The sequence below is a fragment of the Cynoglossus semilaevis genome, chromosome 16 (assembly GCF_000523025.1).
Source record: "Cynoglossus semilaevis isolate Cse_v1.0 chromosome 16, Cse_v1.0, whole genome shotgun sequence".
NCBI lineage: Eukaryota > Metazoa > Chordata > Actinopteri > Pleuronectiformes > Cynoglossidae > Cynoglossus > Cynoglossus semilaevis.
Genome location: NC_024322.1, coordinates 16,018,266 through 16,037,008, shown reverse-complemented (window position 1 = coordinate 16,037,008; position 18,743 = coordinate 16,018,266). Strand labels below are relative to the sequence as shown.

Genomic DNA, 18,743 nt, shown 5'->3' with positions numbered 1-18,743 from the left:
TTTGCACATTTCCTTTTCTACCCTTAGACACAAACAGAACAGATGCAAATCTTTAAGACTTGGCTAAACATAAACAAAGAGGGCACTTACAGACTGCAATGGTGGTTCTGACAGGCACAGACGGTTCGCTTGGTTCTCCGAATCCTGCTTTGTTTTCAGCCAGAACACGGAACTCGTACTCCACTCCCTCAGTGAGTCCAGTGATGTTGTAGCTGAGTTCTGCCACAGACCTCTTGGAAGCTCTAATCCATCTCATACCCTTCTTTTCCTTTTTCTCCACACAATAACCTATGATGTCACTTCCTCCATCTTCAGCAGGCCTCCTCCAGTTCACAGTGGCAGAATGTCCGTCCACTTTCTCAATCTCTGGTCTGGATGGTGGACCTGGAGGACCTGATTAATGAAAGATTTGTGAGTTTTGTGATGCATTTTACAAATGTCTCTAAAGTTATGGGTGATCAAATGGGACTTACCAAACCTATCAACCATTTTGACAGCTTCAGAGTGTGATGGTTCACTGGCCCCATAATGGTTCACAGCAGACACTCTGAAGAAGTACTCATTGCCCTGGATGAGCTTGTTGGCCACATAATGGCAGTCGATCACTTTCTCCTCCAAGATAGTCCAGAGTAAGCGGCTGGTCTCCCTCTTTTCCAGGGTGTAATATTTGATAGGAGATCCTCCATCCTCTGTAGGAGCGGACCATGTCAATGTGACCTTCTCAGAGGAGACACCACTGCACTCTATGGGACCAGGGGTACCAGGGACATCCAGAACTGTGACTTTGACGTTTTCCTCCTTCACACCAAAGGGGTTACTAGCAGTGATAGTGTACTCCCCTGAGTCTTTCCTGCTGCCATATTTGATGGACAGTGTGGAGGAAGACTGGGTGGTCTCAATGTGAACAGAATCAGAGGGCTTGAAGTATTTTCCTCCCTTTGACCAACAAGATGTGGGCACAGGTTTGCCTAAAATGCTTGTGGCAGTGATGACGATCGTGTCACCGGCTCTAACAGTCAGACCCTCCATCACTTGAGGATCAATGATTATTGTTGGTGCAGCTATAAAGAAAAGATAATGTTTTTAGTTATTATAAAAATAAGTTCCAGTAAGGGATTGCAAAAACGTAGGACTGGATCTTACCATATTCATCCCTGCAGATAATGGTATCCGTCTGTTCAGAAGGAGGGCTGAGAGCACCAGCAGCATTCTTAGCCCGGATTCTAAATTCGTACTTGCATCCTTCCTGTAGGTCTACAACAGTGTAGGCAGGTTCTATAACATTCACAGGGTTGGCTCTCACCCAAACCTTAGAAGGCAGGTCACGCCTTTCAATGATATAGCCAGTCAACCTATGGCCACCATCAGACTCTGGCTCGGTCCACATTAGTGTCACAGAGCTGCGTGCAATACTGATGACCTCAGGTTTGCCAGGAGGGTCTAAGGATACAGATGAAGTACAGATAAATAGATATTTGATCTTCATGTGTTTAATTGTATTTGTAGCTGCTCAAACGTATTGCACCTACCTATAGGATTTAGGGCCACCTGTGGATCCGTTGGAAGGCTGGGTCTGCCGATGCCAGCTATATTGATTGCCATGACCCTGAACTCATATTCCAGACCTTCAGTGAGCCCAGTGACCTTGTATTCCCTCATCTTTAAGGGAGCAGGGCTTGCCCGCTTCCATAACATAGCGTTTCTTTCCTTGAATTCCACGTGGTACCCTGATACACAGTGTTCCAGAACGAGAAAATATTTAGTTCACGTGGCTCATCCTGATCACAGCCCTGGTTATACATCAGTTTTGAAGGTACCTGTTATAGGAGATCCTCCAGTCTTCCTGGGGTCCACCCAGCCCAAGTAGGCAGAGTTGTGACGCATGCTCATGACCTGAGGGGGAGGAGGAGCATCAGGAACATCTGTGGAGAAAACCAATGACAGGTGTAAAAAAAACAGGACCAGTTGTAGCCCATAAAATCCTGACTTTGCCATAACATACTGAAGGGATGTTTTGCAACAATGTTGTCCGACTTGAGTCCTTCTCCGACACCGTACTTGTTCTCGGCAGAGACTCTAAAAATGTACTCTGTGCCCTCGTGAAGCCCAGTCACCCTTAGTGTGTTCTCCTCAACAGTGGAGGACACTGTCACCCACAAGTTGGTGATAAAGTCCCTCTTTTCAAGGATGTAGTTGGTAATATCTGAACCACCATCATCTTTGGGAACCGCCCACTTCAGAGTTGCAGCATCAGCAGTAACATCCTTGAACTTTATGGGTCCAATAGGGATGCCAGGTTTACCCACCACCCTTAAAACAGAAAAAGATTTATTTATTACAAACCTGTCCTTATTTGATTAAAAACAAAAAACTGTTGTGTGTTGAGTTTGTTCAATGCCTGATAAAAATGTTGGCTTCTTTGCTTCCAGCGCTGTTCCTCAGGGTCATACTGTACTTTGAAGCATCGCTTCTCTGGCAGTCCCGAATCATGAGGGTGGTGTTAACAGCCGAAGACTCGACACACACTCGACCCGTGTCCGTCAGATCTTCATCTTCTCCCTTCTTCCATGTGACCTTAGGTGTGGGTTTGCCAAAGATTGGGATCTTTAGTCGGACATTGCTGCCTTCCTTGGCAATGTAGCACATGTTGGTGAGCTCCCTTAAGTCACAGTTTGGAGGAACTACGGAAAAAAAGAAGAAAATGTTTTAAGTCCTTGGTCTTGGTCGAACCTTCTCATCAACAAAGTTACTCACTGATTTGGTCCTTGGCGACAATTGTCAGCTCCTTGGGGGGGCTCTGTCCCGAATCGTTCACAGCCATAACCCTGTACTTGTACTCTCTGCCCTCCACCAGGTCTTTGGCGCTGTACTGCATGTTTTTGGCTCTCATCAGCTCTTTGTACTTGTCATCACCATTAAGAACTTCGAGTACATAGCAGATGATGCGACTGCCACCATCACTGAGAGGTTTCTTCCAGTGGAGAGTGCAGGAGTCTTTGGTGACCAGAAGCGTCTTGAAGTCTATGACAGGACCAGGCTCCTCTGCAAATAAGTGTTTCAGAAGTTATTGCGAATGATGGAATAATTTCAACATCAGAACCAATATTTGAATATCTGCTTTTAGAAAATGAGACACACCTGTGGCCCTAACTGAATCAGGTGTCTCGCAGTATTCGCCCAGACCCAGCTTGTTTACGGCTGCCACCCTAAAGCAGTAAGATCTTCCCGCAACAAGGTCTGGAATGTCAAAAGAATTGTGTGGGCAGTTATCTGAGACAACGGACCACGCCTTCCTCTCAGTGTCACGCTTTTCAACTCTGTAATGGGTGATTGGGTGACCGCCATCATTCATAGGAACATCCCAGTAGATGGAGGAACTTTCCTTGTTTGTTTCTTTCACTATTAGATTGACGGGTGGTCCCGGAGTGTCTGCAATAAGACCACAGTTGTTTACAATCAACATTCATTTAGTTATTTTCATTACCTCAGTTTACCTTCCAGACCATTTAGACAAGGTACCCACCGAGAACTTTGACGCTGATGGTGTACATCTTCATACCAGCAGAGCTCTCCAAGCTGAGAACGTATTTGCCAGCATCGTATCTGTTTACGTTCTCCACCATCACCGTTGTTTGGGTATTGCTAGACTTGATAACGATGCCTTGGCGGTCTTTAATGTTGGTGTTCATCTTTGCCCATATGATCTTTGGAGTGGGGCGGCCCTTGATGGTTGCATGCAGCCTCATAGTGGTGCCAGCACGTAATTCCAGACCCTCCTTTAACTGTGCACTTAGCTCTGCCTCGGGAGGAACTATCAAAACATACACAAAGCAGAACGTCACAATGAGCACTACAAGTCCTTCGTGTGGTTGTGAAGACCAGCCAAAGAAGAACCACTAACCACTAGTCCTTTACCCCATGACATATTTAAAAAATAATAATAAAAAAACATTATAACAAAAACCTACCAATGATATCCTTGGCCATGTGTTTGCCTGGGACTTCTACTGGTTCGCTGAAGCCGACTTTGTTCACAGCAGTGATGCGACACTGGTACTCAGTTTTGTCAATGAGATTTTGAATGACATAGTTAGTCTCCTGCAGGTTCCTGGGGACATTGCAGCGTATCCAATCTGTAGTATTTGCCCTCTTGCACTCCACCAAATATCCAATGATGGGGCTTCCACCATTGTTGGTAGGGGCAGACCAAACAAGGCTAATGGTGCTGTGGGTGGTATCTGTCACACCTGGGTTCACAACAGGACCAGGAGGAGCTGGGAGAGAGAAAATTGGTCCAGTTCAAGTAACACATCGAATTTGATTATGTTTAATAAAATTAGCATGGCTATTGTTTAATTTAAACATTGATGTGACTCACTGATGGGGTTTTGAGCAGTGGCGCTAGCTGAGGCCTCACTGGGTTTCCCAGCTCCTGCCACATTAACTGCAGTAACCCTAAACTCATATTCAGCGCCCTCTATTAGACCGGTGACATTAAGACTTCTCTCAGTCAAAGGCTTTCTGTTCATCTTATTCCAACTCAGATCCTTAGCTTCCTTCTTCTCCAGCAAGTAGCCAAGAATGGTGGACTTCCCGTCATCAGCAGGCTCCTTCCAGCTGACTGTCATACTATCTTTGGTCACATTGGTTATTAGAGGGGCCTCACATTGACCAGGGACAGCTGTAGGAGAGAGCAGAGTACATTTTTGAGTCTACTTTGTAGTAAGTAGAGCTGAACTTGAATATGTACGGGAAGACTTACTGAATGGGTTCTTAGTGATGACAGGGTCCACAATTAGAGCATCTCCGACTCCCCACATGTTTTCAGCACGAATTCGGAACTGGTACTCATGACCCTCAATAAGTTTTTCCACATTAAATTCTAAATCGCCCTTTATTTTGTTGGACACCTGAGCCCAGTTTGGTCTGCTAGTTTCTCGTTTATCAAGGGTATAGGAAGTAATGGGGGCACCACCATCCTTTAGAGGTGGCTCCCAGGACAGCTTGACACGGGTAGCAAACACCTCTACATATTTTCCACGTACAGGAGCACTCGGTACATCTGAGTAAAGACAGAATTGAAAAATAATTAACACCATGGAGGATAAAGTCTGAATTTAAATAAACGTTTGTCTTCGTTAAAGAGGAATTACCCACCAAGAACCACAACCTCCACCTGAGCTGTCTTAGTGCCGCTGGCATTTTCAGCCAGGATGGTGTATGTTCCAGTGTTCTCCTTGGTGACTCCAGTCATCTCCAGCTGGAAGTGATGTCGTTGATGGGTGATGACTTGACCTTCACAGGACTTCAAGTTCTCATCACCTCTTTTCCACGTCACTTTGGGCATGGGTTTACCAAAGACCTCAGCCTCCAGGAGTAATGTGGTTCCAGCTTTCACCTTAAAACCTTTCTGCATCCTGGGGCTAATCTCGATTCTGGGAGGAACTATTTCAAGAAAACAAACAAATTTAGTGACACACAACATTCCAGTGAAAGAAAATAACATTTTAAACCAACTAACTCACCGTTCTCAGCACAAACCAGGACAGCTTCAGTGGGCTCAGAGGGTCTGCTCATGTTAACTGCAGTTTTGGCAATAACCCTGAACTGGTACCGAAGGTCTCTTTCCAGACCGGTGACTGTGTACTCTTCTGTTGGTACGTTCTGGCTGCTAGTGTTGCTGCGTATCCAAATGTCCCCTGGAACTTGCATAAACTCAACATAGTAGCCAATTATCTTACTTCCACCATCGTTCTTGGGACGGGTCCAAACCAGAGTGACAGAGTTCTTGGTAACATCCAGGATCTCAGGTTTACCTGGTGTGTCTGTGTCACAAAGAGCCACATATTTAGTGAGTGAGAAAACAAGACAAAACAGTGAAATGTTTCAATTATCCAAGCTGTGAACATACCAACAGGTGTTCTGGCGGTCACAAAATCTGTCTTTTTGCTTGGTTTGCCTTGGCCGGCACGGTTAATGGCTGACACTCTGAAGGTGTATTCCAGGCCCTCAATGAGGCCAGCACAGGGGTACTCAGTGGTGCGAACCACGCTGTCATTGGCTTTCACCCACAGCAGGCTGTTCCTCTCTTTACGCTCAATGTAGTAACCAGTGATTGGGCTGCCGCCATCGCTCTCTGGCTTTTCCCAGGCCACAAACATGCAGTCTTTGTTGGACTTATTGATGCAACAGTTTAGAGGCTCACCAGGAACATCTGACGAAAACAGAAGGCAAAAAGTGAGTTAAAAAAAACACCTATCATCAACCTGTAATTCTAACCAAGGACAGGGCCAGACTGAGTCGTGTCAAGAAACCCTGTAGGAACAACATTTAATTGTAGTTAACAATTTTTTTTAAACGTACCAAAGGGGAATTTGGCAATCATTCTGTCAGACTGGATTGGGTCTGACACGCCGTAGCGGTTCTCAGCACGGATGCGGAAGAGGTACTCCTTTCCGGGAATGAGCTTGCCGAGCCGGCAACTGGTTTTGGGGGAGGCAGAATCGCCTGTTACCCAGTCACCTCTGCTCACGTCACATTTCTCCACTACGTAGTTGGTGATGTTGCTACCACCGTCCTCCAGTGGTTTGTTCCAGGCAAGGGAGCAGGCATCTGAGTCGATGTCACTGATCACCACGGGGCCCTCAGGAGGACCAGGAATGTCTAAAACATGGAAAGTTATTGTTGGAGAGGAATGTTCAATGGTTCAAATGTTTTACTTACTATCAGTGTTACTGACCCTTGATGATGATTTTCATGGTCTCGACTACTTTAGCAGAGCTGTTCTCAGCCACCAGGCTGTACTCTCCACTATCAGTCCTCGACACTTCTTTAATGATCAGCACACACATATTGCCGGACTTATGCACTGCCAAGCGACTAGAGGGAACCACTGGGTTCTCACCACGCATCCATTTACAAGCAGGAGAGGGTTTTCCTGACACCAACGCCTCTACTCTGAGCTTGGCTCCAGCTCGAGCACTGGCCATCTCTGGCATTACAATCTTTGGTTCCACTGCAAGATAAGGAATAATTAAACACTCTGAAAGCTACCACAAGTGTATAGATCAGAACCAGTCCATAAAGATAATTTATCAGGGCTACAGAGGGACTTACACATCTGCTCCTTGATCTCTATGGGATCCCTGGTCTCGGTAAACAAGCTCATGCCCATCATGTTCCTGGCAGCCACTCTGAACTTGTACCTCTTACTCTCCTTCAGGCCACTGATGCTAATAGACAAGCCCTTCACTGTGGTGTAACTGTTCCAGAGTTCTTTTTCGGGTTCTACATCCTCCTCTTCTATCTCAGCTGGAGGTGGTGGAGGTGGAGGAGCTCCTTCTCCTTCTCCAACCTGTGGGGAGTTATTATTATAATTAATATTTTTATAGTCTACATAGTGATTTACAGGTTTTTACATTGGACACCTAACCCAACCTGGGATTTAGGGACGTATTGGTATCAAACCCTAAGCCCTGTGGTGGTAGAAAGGAGACCTACCACTGTGCTACTCTTGCTCCTTTCAAACAAAGCCCTTGCAGAGAGAACAAAGCAAATCTTTCCCTTTTGGGAAAAGCCTGAATCGGTTGGAGCTACCAGGAAATTATCATTTACTGTGCCAACAGGTAGTGCCTTCAAAACACTGGCTGGTAAAATAACTGCTTCACTGTCTGCATCAGTAAAGGGTAAAATCTGAAACCAGACCAGGCTCCTGAAGTTAAAACAGTGGAAAGAGCATCACGCTCGGTATCAGAGGATCCAGGTTGGACTCCCAACTCCATTATAGTCCATTATTCCCCAGGAATAGGTTTATGGGTTCAATTGTGTTACATCACACAAACCTCTACAGGTGCTGGTGGCGGTGGAGGAGGTTTGACCTCGATGTACTCAATCACATAACCATCAATCTTAGCTCCGCCATCTCTCAAAGGTTTCACCCATCCCACCACAGCACTGTTTTTGGTGATCTCAAGAACTTCAATCTTCTGACAAGGATCTGGTTTATCTGAAAAATAGTGGCAGAATGTACAGGTTTTTCAGAATGATATAAACAACTGACTTAGGCTTGGGTTTTCTGGACTGCTTTGATACTCACTGACTGGATCCGAAGCCAGGTAGGACGTGGGTGTGGCTCTGGGAACACCTGAACCGTACTCGTTGACTGCTGTAATTCTGAAGTAGTATTCTGTTCCTGGTATCAGACCAGTCACTTTGAAGGGGATCTTATCAATGTCCACCTCAGCCTTAACCATACCCCAGGTCTTTTTGTCGATTTGTCGTTTCTCAACAATGTAATGAGTCACCTCACTGCCGCCATTGTTTTCTGGACGAGTCCAGGATAGGACGGCTGATGTCTGCATAATATCAGTCACTTCAAGATTAAGGACAGGTCCTGGCGTGTCTGTAGGTAAAGACCATGAGACTTAAACTTCTGTTCTGCCAAAGATGTACAAAGATACAAAGATGATTTGATTCTTCTTCTTCAAATTTGTCAGCCAAGACTTACCCAAAACCTTCACATTGACAAACACTGCCTTCTCTCCTGCAGGACTCTGCAGGGTAAGGCAGTATTTGCCTGTGTCGTCACGTGTACTGTCTGGAATCAATAGGAACGTCATGGTGTCGATGAGGTCGACTTTGCCTTTTCTGACCACATTGTCAATGCCCATTCTTCTCCAAGTCACCTTAGGAGAAGGTCTGCCTCTGATTGTAGCACAGAGCCTGATGGGACAACCAGCTCTGACTGTCAGGCCCTGCTTCAGGTTTGCATCCAAGTCAATATCTGGTGCCTCTGTTGGAGAAAAAGTGACATTCGGTTTAATTTGAATTTTAATGTAATCCAGTTCTTAAAAAAAGTTTTCCCAAGTATATCAGAGATATATATGAAGGTTCTCACCTAAGATTTCTCTTGGTATCACAGCGCTGCCCATGTCACAGGGAAGACTCATGCCCACCTGGTTCTGGGCAGACACTCTGAATTCATACACAAGATTCTCATCCAGACTTGTCACAGTGAACTCGCACATGACCAGCTGAGCGGCGACATTACACCTCTTCCAACCATCATCTCCTTTCTTGGCACTTCCCTGCACCCTCATCTCCACTACGTAGCCAATGAGGGGAGCTCCACCATCAGATACAGGCTTGGTCCAACCCAGGCTGACACTGGATTTGGTGCTGTCCACGACCTTCAGGTTGGTAGGAGGTGCAGGAGGTTCTGCAAGGGGGAAATAAGTCAGTGAATGTCAAGCTTTTATTTGTCAATAATACAAAAACTATCAATTTTTCATTGGTCACATACCAACTGCATCCTTGGCAGTGATGGTGCGTGAAGCTTTGCTTGGGTTGCTAACTCCAATTTCATTGACAGCTTTGACTCTGTACTGGTAGTCGTGGAGAGGCAATAGGCCAGTCACTGTGAAGCGGGTTCCTGGGATTGGATCTTTATTGACAGGAGACCATCTAACAGCATGTTCCTCTTTCTTTTCCAACAGGTATCCAATGATGGGCTTCCCTCCATCTTTCTCAGGCTCTGACCACTGCACTGTCATCTCTTCCTTGGCAATCTGGGTGACCTCTGGTGTTTCAGGAGCACCAGGTACACTAAACTGGGTTCCAGCAATGATGGGCTCAGTCTGCACTGCAGGACCTGGACCCATTTTGTTTTCAGCACGGACTCTAAAGATGTACTGGTTACCTTCGATGAGGCGAGTTACCTTTGCTTTGTTGGTAACAACAGCATTTGAGTAGACAGTCCAGATGCCTTTCTTGCTTTCACACTTCTCAATTATGTAGTTGTAAATGTCACAGCCTCCATTGTCTTCTGGAATATCCCAGGCCAGATGGCAGCGGTCCGTAGTGATCCCAGACACCTTTAGGTCTCTAATAGGCCCGGGTCGATCCAGTACATTAACCTTGGCATGACTAGAACAGCTTCCACTACTATTGGAGGCAGATATTATGTATTTGCCACTATCACTGCGCTTAGAATTGGTCAGCAGTAGTTTGGAGAAGTCAGGGCCAGTTTCAACCTGAAGCCTTGGGCCCTTCTTGAGCTCCTCTGTGCTGTCATCTTTAGTCCATTTGACTTCAGGCTGGGGTTTGCCCTTCACTGTTGCCTCAATGGAAACAGAGTCTCCAGCTCTAACAATTAAAGTTCCATCTAGTTTCATAGTGATATGAGGCTCAGCAAGCACTTCTTTGACCAGGACCTCAGGTGTGGTCACCCAGTTGCTCTCGCCTCCTTCATTCTTTGTCTGAACTCTAAACTGGTAGAGCTGGTTTTCAATGCACCTATCAGCCATGAAGTACAGCTCCTTTATAGCCCCTTTGTGGAGCCTCTCCCATTCTTCAGCCTCCTTTGGTTTTTTCTCAATGTGATAAGCCAGGTTACGGCTACCACCATCATAATCGGGCTTCTTCCATTTTAGATAGCAGAAGGTCTTTCCAATTTCAGCAATTTGGAAGTCGACTGGTTCGCCAGGTTTCTCAATGGGATCGACAGCGACGATCGGAGACTTGGTCTCACTAGGTGGACCAACACCTATCTTGTTCTCTGCGCTGACGCGGAAGAAGTACTCACAGCCTTCGGTCAGAGGAGCCTTGAACAAGCGCTTAGTGCAGTCATTGGAGACCACTGTCCATGCCCGCTGGCTGGGTTGACGACACTCGATGACATATTGTGTTATCTCAGTGCCTCCGTTGTCTTCGGGGTTCTCCCAGGACACCATGCAGGATTTCTTGGTTACGTAAGACACTTTCGGGTTCACACAAGGTCCTGGTGTGTCCAAGACATTAACAAGAATAGTAGCCTGGGCCTGACCACTGCTGTTTTTGGCAACAATGGCGTATTTCCCGTAGTCTGACCTCACTGCCTCATTGATTACCAGTTCACACACCGGGTAATTGTTGTTGAATTCAATGCGTTTGTCCCTGGATACAGTTCTGGCATCTTTAGTCCACGTAATTTCTGGATCAGGTCGACCCTTCACCCGTGTGATCAGACTGATGATTTGACCTGCCCTGACTGTCAGAGAATCACGACAGGAAACATCAACAACAACCTCAGGAGGTACCAGGATATCCTTTGCCAGAAGTGTCTGAGGAAGTTCCCTTGGTTCACTGTCTCCCACCTTGTTTGTGGCTCTGACTCTGATTCTGTACTCCATTCCTTCGATGAGACCTGGCACCCTGTAGGCACACATCTTAATGTGATCCTTGTTGATTCTATCCCACTGAGCACTTCCTGACTTCTGAGCCTCAACTACATAACCCAAAATAGGACTGCCACCGTCTCTTGTGGGTTTGGTCCAGCAGATGTCAGCATAGGACTTGCTCCAGTCTTTGAGTTTGAGATTGCCTGGAGGTCCTGGCTTGGTGATGGCACGAGTGGCCTTGATGGGGTCAGACGTGAATGAAGGCTCACTGATACCAGCGACGTTCTCAGCAAACACTCTAAACTCATATGTGTTGCCTTCAAACAGGCCTGAGACTCTGTATCTGAGATCAAGGACAGGGATTTTGTTGACACAGATCCACTTTCCAGTCATTTCTCTGCGTTCCACAACATAGCCCGTGATTGGAGTTCCTCCATCATAGTCAGGCAGGGCCCAGTCCAATGTCACAGCATTCTCTGTGATATCTGAACACTCAGGAGGCCCTGGTGGACCAGGAGGGTTGAACATGTGTTTGGCGATAGTAGGAGCACTTTCAAGTCCAGTACTGATACCGATCTTGTTCTCAGCACGCACACGGACTATATACTCTCGGCCCTTCTCCAGCCTGGACACTTTAGCCTTGGTACTGGTACCACTAGAGCAAACAACAGACCAGGGCTCCCAAGACTTCTTCACATCCTTCTTTTCAACAATGTAGTTGGTGATGGGTGTACCACCATCATCCTTCGGTGCTCTCCACTGAATAATCATGAAATCAGGGGTCACTTCTAGAATGTTAATGGGTCCAATAGGTGGGCCAGGGAGATCCAGGACTGTCACATGCAGGGCCACAGTCTTGCTCCCAGCTGGATTGGAAACAGTGAGCATGTACTCTCCTGTGTCTTCTCTTTTGCTCTCTGGGATGGTGAGGGTGGTTGTCAAACCACTGGTCTTAATAGAGTAGTGGCCCTCAGATGATATCTCTTTACCATCTGTCATCCACTTGGCTGTGGGAACGGGGATGCCTATCATCTTGGCTGGAAGGACGACTGGAGTGCCAGCTTTGACAACCAGACCTTCAATGAGTTTTACATCGACTTCAATTGTGGGCGGCACTGGAAGCATAAACAGAGGTTAAGTTAGAAAAGCTGTCAGACTAGACTTGACCAATACATAACGTGAATTTGCAGGATTGCAAAATTCTTACGTGTCTTTTCCTGGCAGGTTATTGGGACAGTGGTATCCGGGCGACTCACTCCAATCGCATTCTGAGATTTAACCCTGAAGCGGTACGTTTTACCCTCCTGCAGACCAGTGACGTGGGCTCGCTCATAAGTTACAGTCTTGAACATTACCCAGTCAGTCTGACCCTCCTCCTGGTGCTCTACAATGAAACCTGTAATGTCACTTCCTCCAGTGCGTTCGGGCCACTCCCACTCCAACCACACTTCAGTCTTTTCCGCATCAGTGTGATGAAGGTTTCTGGGTGGACCAGGAGGATCTGAGAAATGTCCAGAAGCAAGTTAATTTTCATACTTCTTACATTTTTAAAATACACTTACAAAACGTAAGTAACAAAGGTTTGAGAGTACAGTGTTCCCTCTCTTTATCGCGGTTCTCCTTTCATTCCCTCAGTACATCGCAATTTTTTTTGTTGGCCACTCTCTCGTTCACTTAACTCTGTGTCACCTTTATACATCTCTACTGTGCATATAAGTGTGTGGGAAAGGGTAATACTGTCTAGGGAGGGTTGATAACAGTGTGGGGGAGGTTCGCAAATATATACGTAAATAGTATAATAACTATGTCGCATCTCCTTTTTTTTTTCCCATTTTGCGGTGGGTCTTGGAACCCAACTACCACGATAGGAGAGGGATCACTGTATACCCAACACCCTGATTTACTCACAGAGTGGATCCACTGCTTTTATGGGTGTCTTGGTCATTACGTAGTCACTTCTGCCAAACTGATTCTCGGCAGCCACTCTAAAGAGGTACTGGATTCCTTCAATCAAGTACATGGCCATGAGGCTTAGCTTCTTATTGGAAGCAGAAACAGGGACCCACTGATCTGAGGCCACATCCTTCTTATGTATGACATAGTGTGAGATGACAGCACCCCCACTGTCCGCTGGAGCCTTCCAGGTCAGGTAGGCGGACTCACTGGTCACATCAGAGATCACCAAGTCTCTAGGAGGTGATGGTTTATCTTATTGGAAGAGATGTAAAATACAGTTAACTCTCTTTGAAAATGTATTTTCGATTTTTCATTTTTTCTCTGAACATCTGACTTACTCAGCACTAATACTGCAACTGTCGCAGACTTCTTTCCAGCTGTGTTTTCCACAGATATGGTGTAATTTCCAGAGTCTGCGCGGACACACTTAGGAATGAAGACTTTGCTCCCTGTGGCAGTGGAAACCACAGTGATGTGGGACGGAACACTTCCATCATCTTTCTTCCAACTGACAGTGGGTGTCGGTACACCCTTGATTGTGGCACTGAGGGTGATGTCTGTGCCCAACATGGCCAAGTGGTCACGGGCCATATTAGCATCCAGCAACAGCTCAGGCTCCTCTGTGGATGACAAGTTCTACATTCAGTTTTTACAAATTTTACCAATGTCAATAATCATGTATTTAAAGAAGCTGCACTGTACCCAGTCTGTCATGAACTTTGACAGGCTGCTGGACGTAGGCGGGGTCAGATTTGCCGGCAGCATTAACGGTGAAGATCCTGAAGACAAACTCCTGACCATCCCCCAGTCCTGTCACTACGTAATGGAGGTCAGGGCACTGCTCTGGGGTACTGTTTGCCGGAATCCATTCTACGGCACCAGGTTTCTGGTATTCAACCAGGTAGCCAAAGATGCGTCCTTTGCCGTCGTGGCGAGGTAACTTCCACCTTAAACTGACAGAGTCTTTGGTCTTGTCATAGGCCTCAGGGGTCACTGGAGGACTAGGGCGCACTGTGACAGCAACATCAAAGGTAAACAAGTCAGAAGTATGATTTTTATGTTAAGATTTATTATATTGTGACTTAATAACAGTTTTATTGTATAAAAAAGTACCACAGACCTATGGGGTCTTTGGCTAGGATGGGTTTGGAGGGTTCGCTGGGGTCCCCGGTACCTATCTCGTTCTCGGCTGTGACCCTGAACTCATACTCGCAGCCCTCCACAAGGTCCTGGACTCTGTATTGAGTTGCTGGATACAGTGGGTCTCTGGTGACTCTGGACCACCTTTTGGCCCCGAGCTCCCTCTTCTCCAGAATGTAGTTGGTAATAGGTTTCCCACCATCACGTGGTCGGTTCCACAGTACCAGAGCATTTGTGGCATAGACCTCCCTGACTGTGGGCATATCAGGGGCCTCAGGGACTCCTGCAGATGAAGTAAGAGGACACAGATTAGGGTTTCTCCATTCAGAAAATGAATATCTCAAAAATCGCTGTATTGTTTTACCTACACGGTAAATGACCAGAAAATTTGAATTTTCTGTGGTTTTTGGAATAGTAACAGTTTGAAGAACTTACTCAACAGATCTTTGGCTCTCATCTCCTCAGACTCCAGAGGGTCACTAATGCCATACATGTTTTCAGCAGAGATCCTCATTATGTATTCTCTGCCCTCCGTCAGTTTTGGAATCTGGGACGAAAAAAAACTGTTAGACTCAACAATGCAGTGCTTTAATTTTGAGATTTTAGTCTCAGTCTTTTGAATAACACACTATTTAGTTTTAGTCACATTTTAGTCATTGAAAATGTTTTAGTCTACGTCCAGTTTTAGTTGACTAAATATCATCAGAGTTTTAGTCGAGTAAATCAATGGTGGACTATCCATCAATATGTTTAGGAATGGTTTTAAGGTTTGATTGTCCGAGGCAGGCGTGGAAACGGTTGGAATAAAGAACATGCATTTTGTTTTATTCTTTTGTCTGTAAAAAATCAAGACGATTATAATAAATAATGTGAAATTCTTAAAAAATAAATAAAAAACACATTTGACAGTTGATACATTCTTTTCGTCATTGTCTTTGTCACTAAAACAAAAACTGCAACAATGAACATTATGCTCCAAGCCTAAAGATTGGACCACATGGTAAGCAGACCAGAGTCAGGTCCAGACCCACCTTGCATATTGTTTTGGTGCTTGCCGAGGTCACAGTGGTCCAGATGTCTCTGTTGACATCTCTTTTCTCAATAATGTAGTTGGAAACATCCACACCACCACTGTCCAGAGGAGGTTTCCAGGAGATGACCATGTACTCTCTGTGCACCTCCTCAAAAACTACGGGACCAACGGGAGGTGTTGGACGGTCTGAGGGGCAAAAAAAAAAGTTCAATATGATACTGATACTGTCACTGAACGTTTAGATAGGGATTCAGCTGTGATACACAGAATGGGGGGAGGATTTACGTACCAACCACTGTAAGGTTGCAGACGCCCTTCCTAGATCCAGTGCTGTTTTCTACGACCACTACGTATCTGCCGCTGTGCTGACGTTTGGCCTTCATCAGACCCAGAGACATGGTGGTGAGCGTGTTCTTGAACATGATATGTTGGTTGGCTTTCAGCTCTTGGTCGTCACAGTACCACAGGATAGATGGAGAAGGTTTGCCAGTGTATCGTCCCTGCAGGAGGCAATTCTCATCCACACGTATGATAATTCTATCACGGAAGTCCAGCTCAATCGTTGGTGGCTCTGGAGAACAGAAAGCAGCAATTTTTCATTCATCATCCTGTAGAAATCATACAAACAAGTCCACAACATTTAAGATCCAGATGTTTTAAAGAACAGCAGCGCTCACCCAGTTCATCCCTGCAGGTGACGGATTTGGTGCAGAACGAGGGTTTGCCAGCTCCGACTTCATTAACGGCCATGACCCTGAACTCGTAGGTGTCGCCCTCCTTTAGGCCATCCATGGTGTATTTCCTGTCCATCAGATCATCTTTGGTGAGTCTAGTAAATTTGTCTTTGCCGATCATTCGGGCCTCCAAAATGTACATGGTGATCTCAGAGCCACCATCAGACTTTGGTGGTTTCCAGGTCATACTGATCAAATCCCTGGTGACCTTCGTGATTTCCACTTCTTCTGGGCGCTCGGGCACATCTAAGAAAATGAACAAGAACATCATTTTTATGCCGACATTAAGCAGACATTTCTTTCCACTGTCTAGACTCTGATCTTGGTATCCCAACTTCAGAATCATGTTCTCATATATTATAGATTGGTGTTAAAACTCACTTATAGGTTCTTTCACCACAACCTCAGCTGCAGTCTCCATGAAGGGGCCAATACCAATGGCATTCTCAGCAGCCACCCTGAAGAAGTAGGCCTTTCCATAGGTCAGGTTGTGACAGATGGCATTTTGTCTGCTGGCAGTGTAGGACAACGAGGTCCAGGCTCGACGCTCAGCCTCACGCTTCTCAATGATATAGTTACTTATGGGGGAACCACCATCGTTCTCAGGGAAGAACCAGTTGAGTTTAATTGAATCACTGCTCAGGTTGTCAGCAGTGAGGGGGATACCAACAGGTCCAGGGACGTCTAAGGAAATGACAGTTTTTTTTGTTTTTGTTTTTTAAATAAATCACTTATTTGTTGTTTTTGAATTTTTTGTTTATTTTTGCTAACGTGATCATACCCAGAACTTCTACGGTGATGTTCTTCTTCTTTTCTCCTGCAGCATTCTTTGCCATTAGGGTGTAGACACCTAAGTGTTTCCTGGTGCAGGGCTTGATGACCAAAGATGAGCTGATGGCTGTTGTCTCTACCTTTGCCTCAAAAGGCGGCGCAGACCCGTCTCTGCTCCAGGTAACATCTGGAGGAGGTTGGCCAGATATGTAGGCAATGATGCGTATCACACCGCCAGCATGGACAACCATTCTCTCCTTCACAGAAGCGTCTAGATCAACTTCTGGTACAACTAAGGCAAAAAAAATTATTGTTTAATGAGCTTAGTTGATATGACAAAAAGAAGAAAGGTTTATCTGTGATTTTTATAACATTTTTATAACTCACTGGATCTGTCATTGACCTCAAGGACCTCAGGAACTTCCCCTGGCTCACCAATACCAGCAGCATTGAAGGCAGTGACCCTAAATTTGTACTGACCTCCGGTCTTCAGACCAGTGATCACAAACCTGGTGCCACGAATTTCTATCTCCTTGGCCTAAAAAGTACAACCGTTTAGGGTTTGCTTATAAAATGTTAATTCAACAGTTTTGTTTTTATTGTATGTTATTTTGAAAAGTCACTAAACCACTCACTTTCACCCAGGCCTCAGTACCCTCTTCTTTGTACTCCACCCAGTACCCAAGAATCTTAGATCCTCCGTCCTTCAGGGGAGGGATCCATTCCAGATCCACAGATGATCTTGTCCAATCAACCACCTTAGGAGTTGGAGGGGAGGGTGGGGCTGTGGGAGAGTAAAAAGACACCTTTAAGTTGTAGCTCCATGAGATGAAATAGGGGGAAGTCAATTGTTTCCACAGTAAACTCACAGATGGGATCTCTGGCAAAAGCGGGATCTGTTGGAGGACTGGCTGGTCCAGGTCCAGCAGCGTTGATGGCAGTGACTCTGAAGAGGTACTGTGAGCCCTCAATGAGTCCGTCCACGATATACGACTCACCCATGCCCATGGGGCGGATAGGGTCGCGGGTGACACGGGTCCAACGTTTGCCTGTTGTCTCTTTACGCTCAAGCCAATAACCTGTTATTAGGGTACCACCATCCTCTTCTGGCTCCTCCCAGTTCACCGTCATGGAGTCCATGGTGATGTTGGTGACAGTTGGCTTCTCCACCTGACCAGGAGTGGCTGCAGATGGTAAAGTAGAAAACAAGTTTAAAACGTCCATCCTCAGGAATTCTCAAGTCAATCCAAAACTAAAGATCAACTCACTGCAGAGATTTCTGGCAACCTCGGGTTCACTGTCTAGTGGTTCTCCCACTCCATATTTGTTTTGGGCCATGATGCGGAACACATATTCATGTCCCTCCATCAGGTTCTCCACCGTCCAGATTCGTTCCTTTGGCTCGCTGGTAACAGGCACCCAGGTGTTTCTACTGGCCACCCGTCTCCAGATGACGTAGTTTGTGACTTTAGAGCCACCGTCATCTATTGGTGGCAACCACGACAATGTGATTTTCTCAGAGCCAATCTCTTCAAACTTGATGGGAGCTGAGGGAGGCCCAGGCCGACCTGTAAAAATAACGTAGAAGATGCTCAGAAGTAAGAAAGAAATACGTAGACAGATAATCTTGTTCATTTCTTGTCTGTCTGTTTGTACCGAGAACGTTGAGTCTCATTTCCTTCGACGCCTTGCCGAGACTGTTGGATGCCACCAAAGTGTACAGACCAGTGTCGGGACGTTTGCCCTGCTGGATGAGCAGGGTGCAGCTGTCATCTGACACAATTTTGTTGATGTGCTCATCATACTGGACCTCCAACTTTCGGTCAGGCTTGTGGGGTGGAGCCTTGTACCACGTGAGTCTGGGGAACGGACATCCTCGGAGTGTGGCCACTATGCTAATGTCACTGCCCTGCTCTACCTCCATGAACTCCTTCAGCTCAATGGACGGAGGAC

At 46.1% G+C, this 18,743-nt stretch overlaps 1 protein-coding gene across 1 annotated transcript in view; it reads right to left on the bottom strand.

Moving 5' to 3' along the window:
• ttn.1 (titin, tandem duplicate 1) overlaps positions 1–18,743 on the bottom strand; it is a 131,824-nt gene that overhangs the window by 42,627 nt on the left and 70,454 nt on the right. Inside the window, exons 153-192 of the mRNA XM_025063733.1 lie at positions 18,447–18,743; positions 18,059–18,358; positions 17,660–17,974; positions 17,426–17,574; positions 17,178–17,328; positions 16,801–17,082; positions 16,401–16,703; positions 15,963–16,265; positions 15,575–15,856; positions 15,284–15,471; positions 14,688–14,799; positions 14,233–14,535; positions 13,815–14,123; positions 13,451–13,732; positions 13,065–13,364; positions 12,364–12,657; positions 9,302–12,271; positions 8,897–9,217; positions 8,507–8,791; positions 8,096–8,401; positions 7,842–8,005; positions 7,117–7,354; positions 6,740–7,015; positions 6,364–6,663; positions 5,912–6,214; positions 5,526–5,825; positions 5,158–5,445; positions 4,763–5,062; positions 4,379–4,681; positions 3,969–4,274; positions 3,524–3,811; positions 3,139–3,429; positions 2,755–3,042; positions 2,399–2,681; positions 2,003–2,310; positions 1,818–1,922; positions 1,530–1,727; positions 1,144–1,440; positions 474–1,061; positions 91–393 (exon numbers count right to left, since the gene is read on the bottom strand). Of these exons, the coding sequence (XP_024919501.1) occupies positions 91–393; positions 474–1,061; positions 1,144–1,440; positions 1,530–1,727; positions 1,818–1,922; positions 2,003–2,310; positions 2,399–2,681; positions 2,755–3,042; positions 3,139–3,429; positions 3,524–3,811; positions 3,969–4,274; positions 4,379–4,681; positions 4,763–5,062; positions 5,158–5,445; positions 5,526–5,825; positions 5,912–6,214; positions 6,364–6,663; positions 6,740–7,015; positions 7,117–7,354; positions 7,842–8,005; positions 8,096–8,401; positions 8,507–8,791; positions 8,897–9,217; positions 9,302–12,271; positions 12,364–12,657; positions 13,065–13,364; positions 13,451–13,732; positions 13,815–14,123; positions 14,233–14,535; positions 14,688–14,799; positions 15,284–15,471; positions 15,575–15,856; positions 15,963–16,265; positions 16,401–16,703; positions 16,801–17,082; positions 17,178–17,328; positions 17,426–17,574; positions 17,660–17,974; positions 18,059–18,358; positions 18,447–18,743 (13,779 nt within the window). The remainder of the gene's footprint in view (positions 1–90; positions 394–473; positions 1,062–1,143; positions 1,441–1,529; positions 1,728–1,817; positions 1,923–2,002; positions 2,311–2,398; positions 2,682–2,754; positions 3,043–3,138; positions 3,430–3,523; positions 3,812–3,968; positions 4,275–4,378; positions 4,682–4,762; positions 5,063–5,157; positions 5,446–5,525; positions 5,826–5,911; positions 6,215–6,363; positions 6,664–6,739; positions 7,016–7,116; positions 7,355–7,841; positions 8,006–8,095; positions 8,402–8,506; positions 8,792–8,896; positions 9,218–9,301; positions 12,272–12,363; positions 12,658–13,064; positions 13,365–13,450; positions 13,733–13,814; positions 14,124–14,232; positions 14,536–14,687; positions 14,800–15,283; positions 15,472–15,574; positions 15,857–15,962; positions 16,266–16,400; positions 16,704–16,800; positions 17,083–17,177; positions 17,329–17,425; positions 17,575–17,659; positions 17,975–18,058; positions 18,359–18,446) is intronic.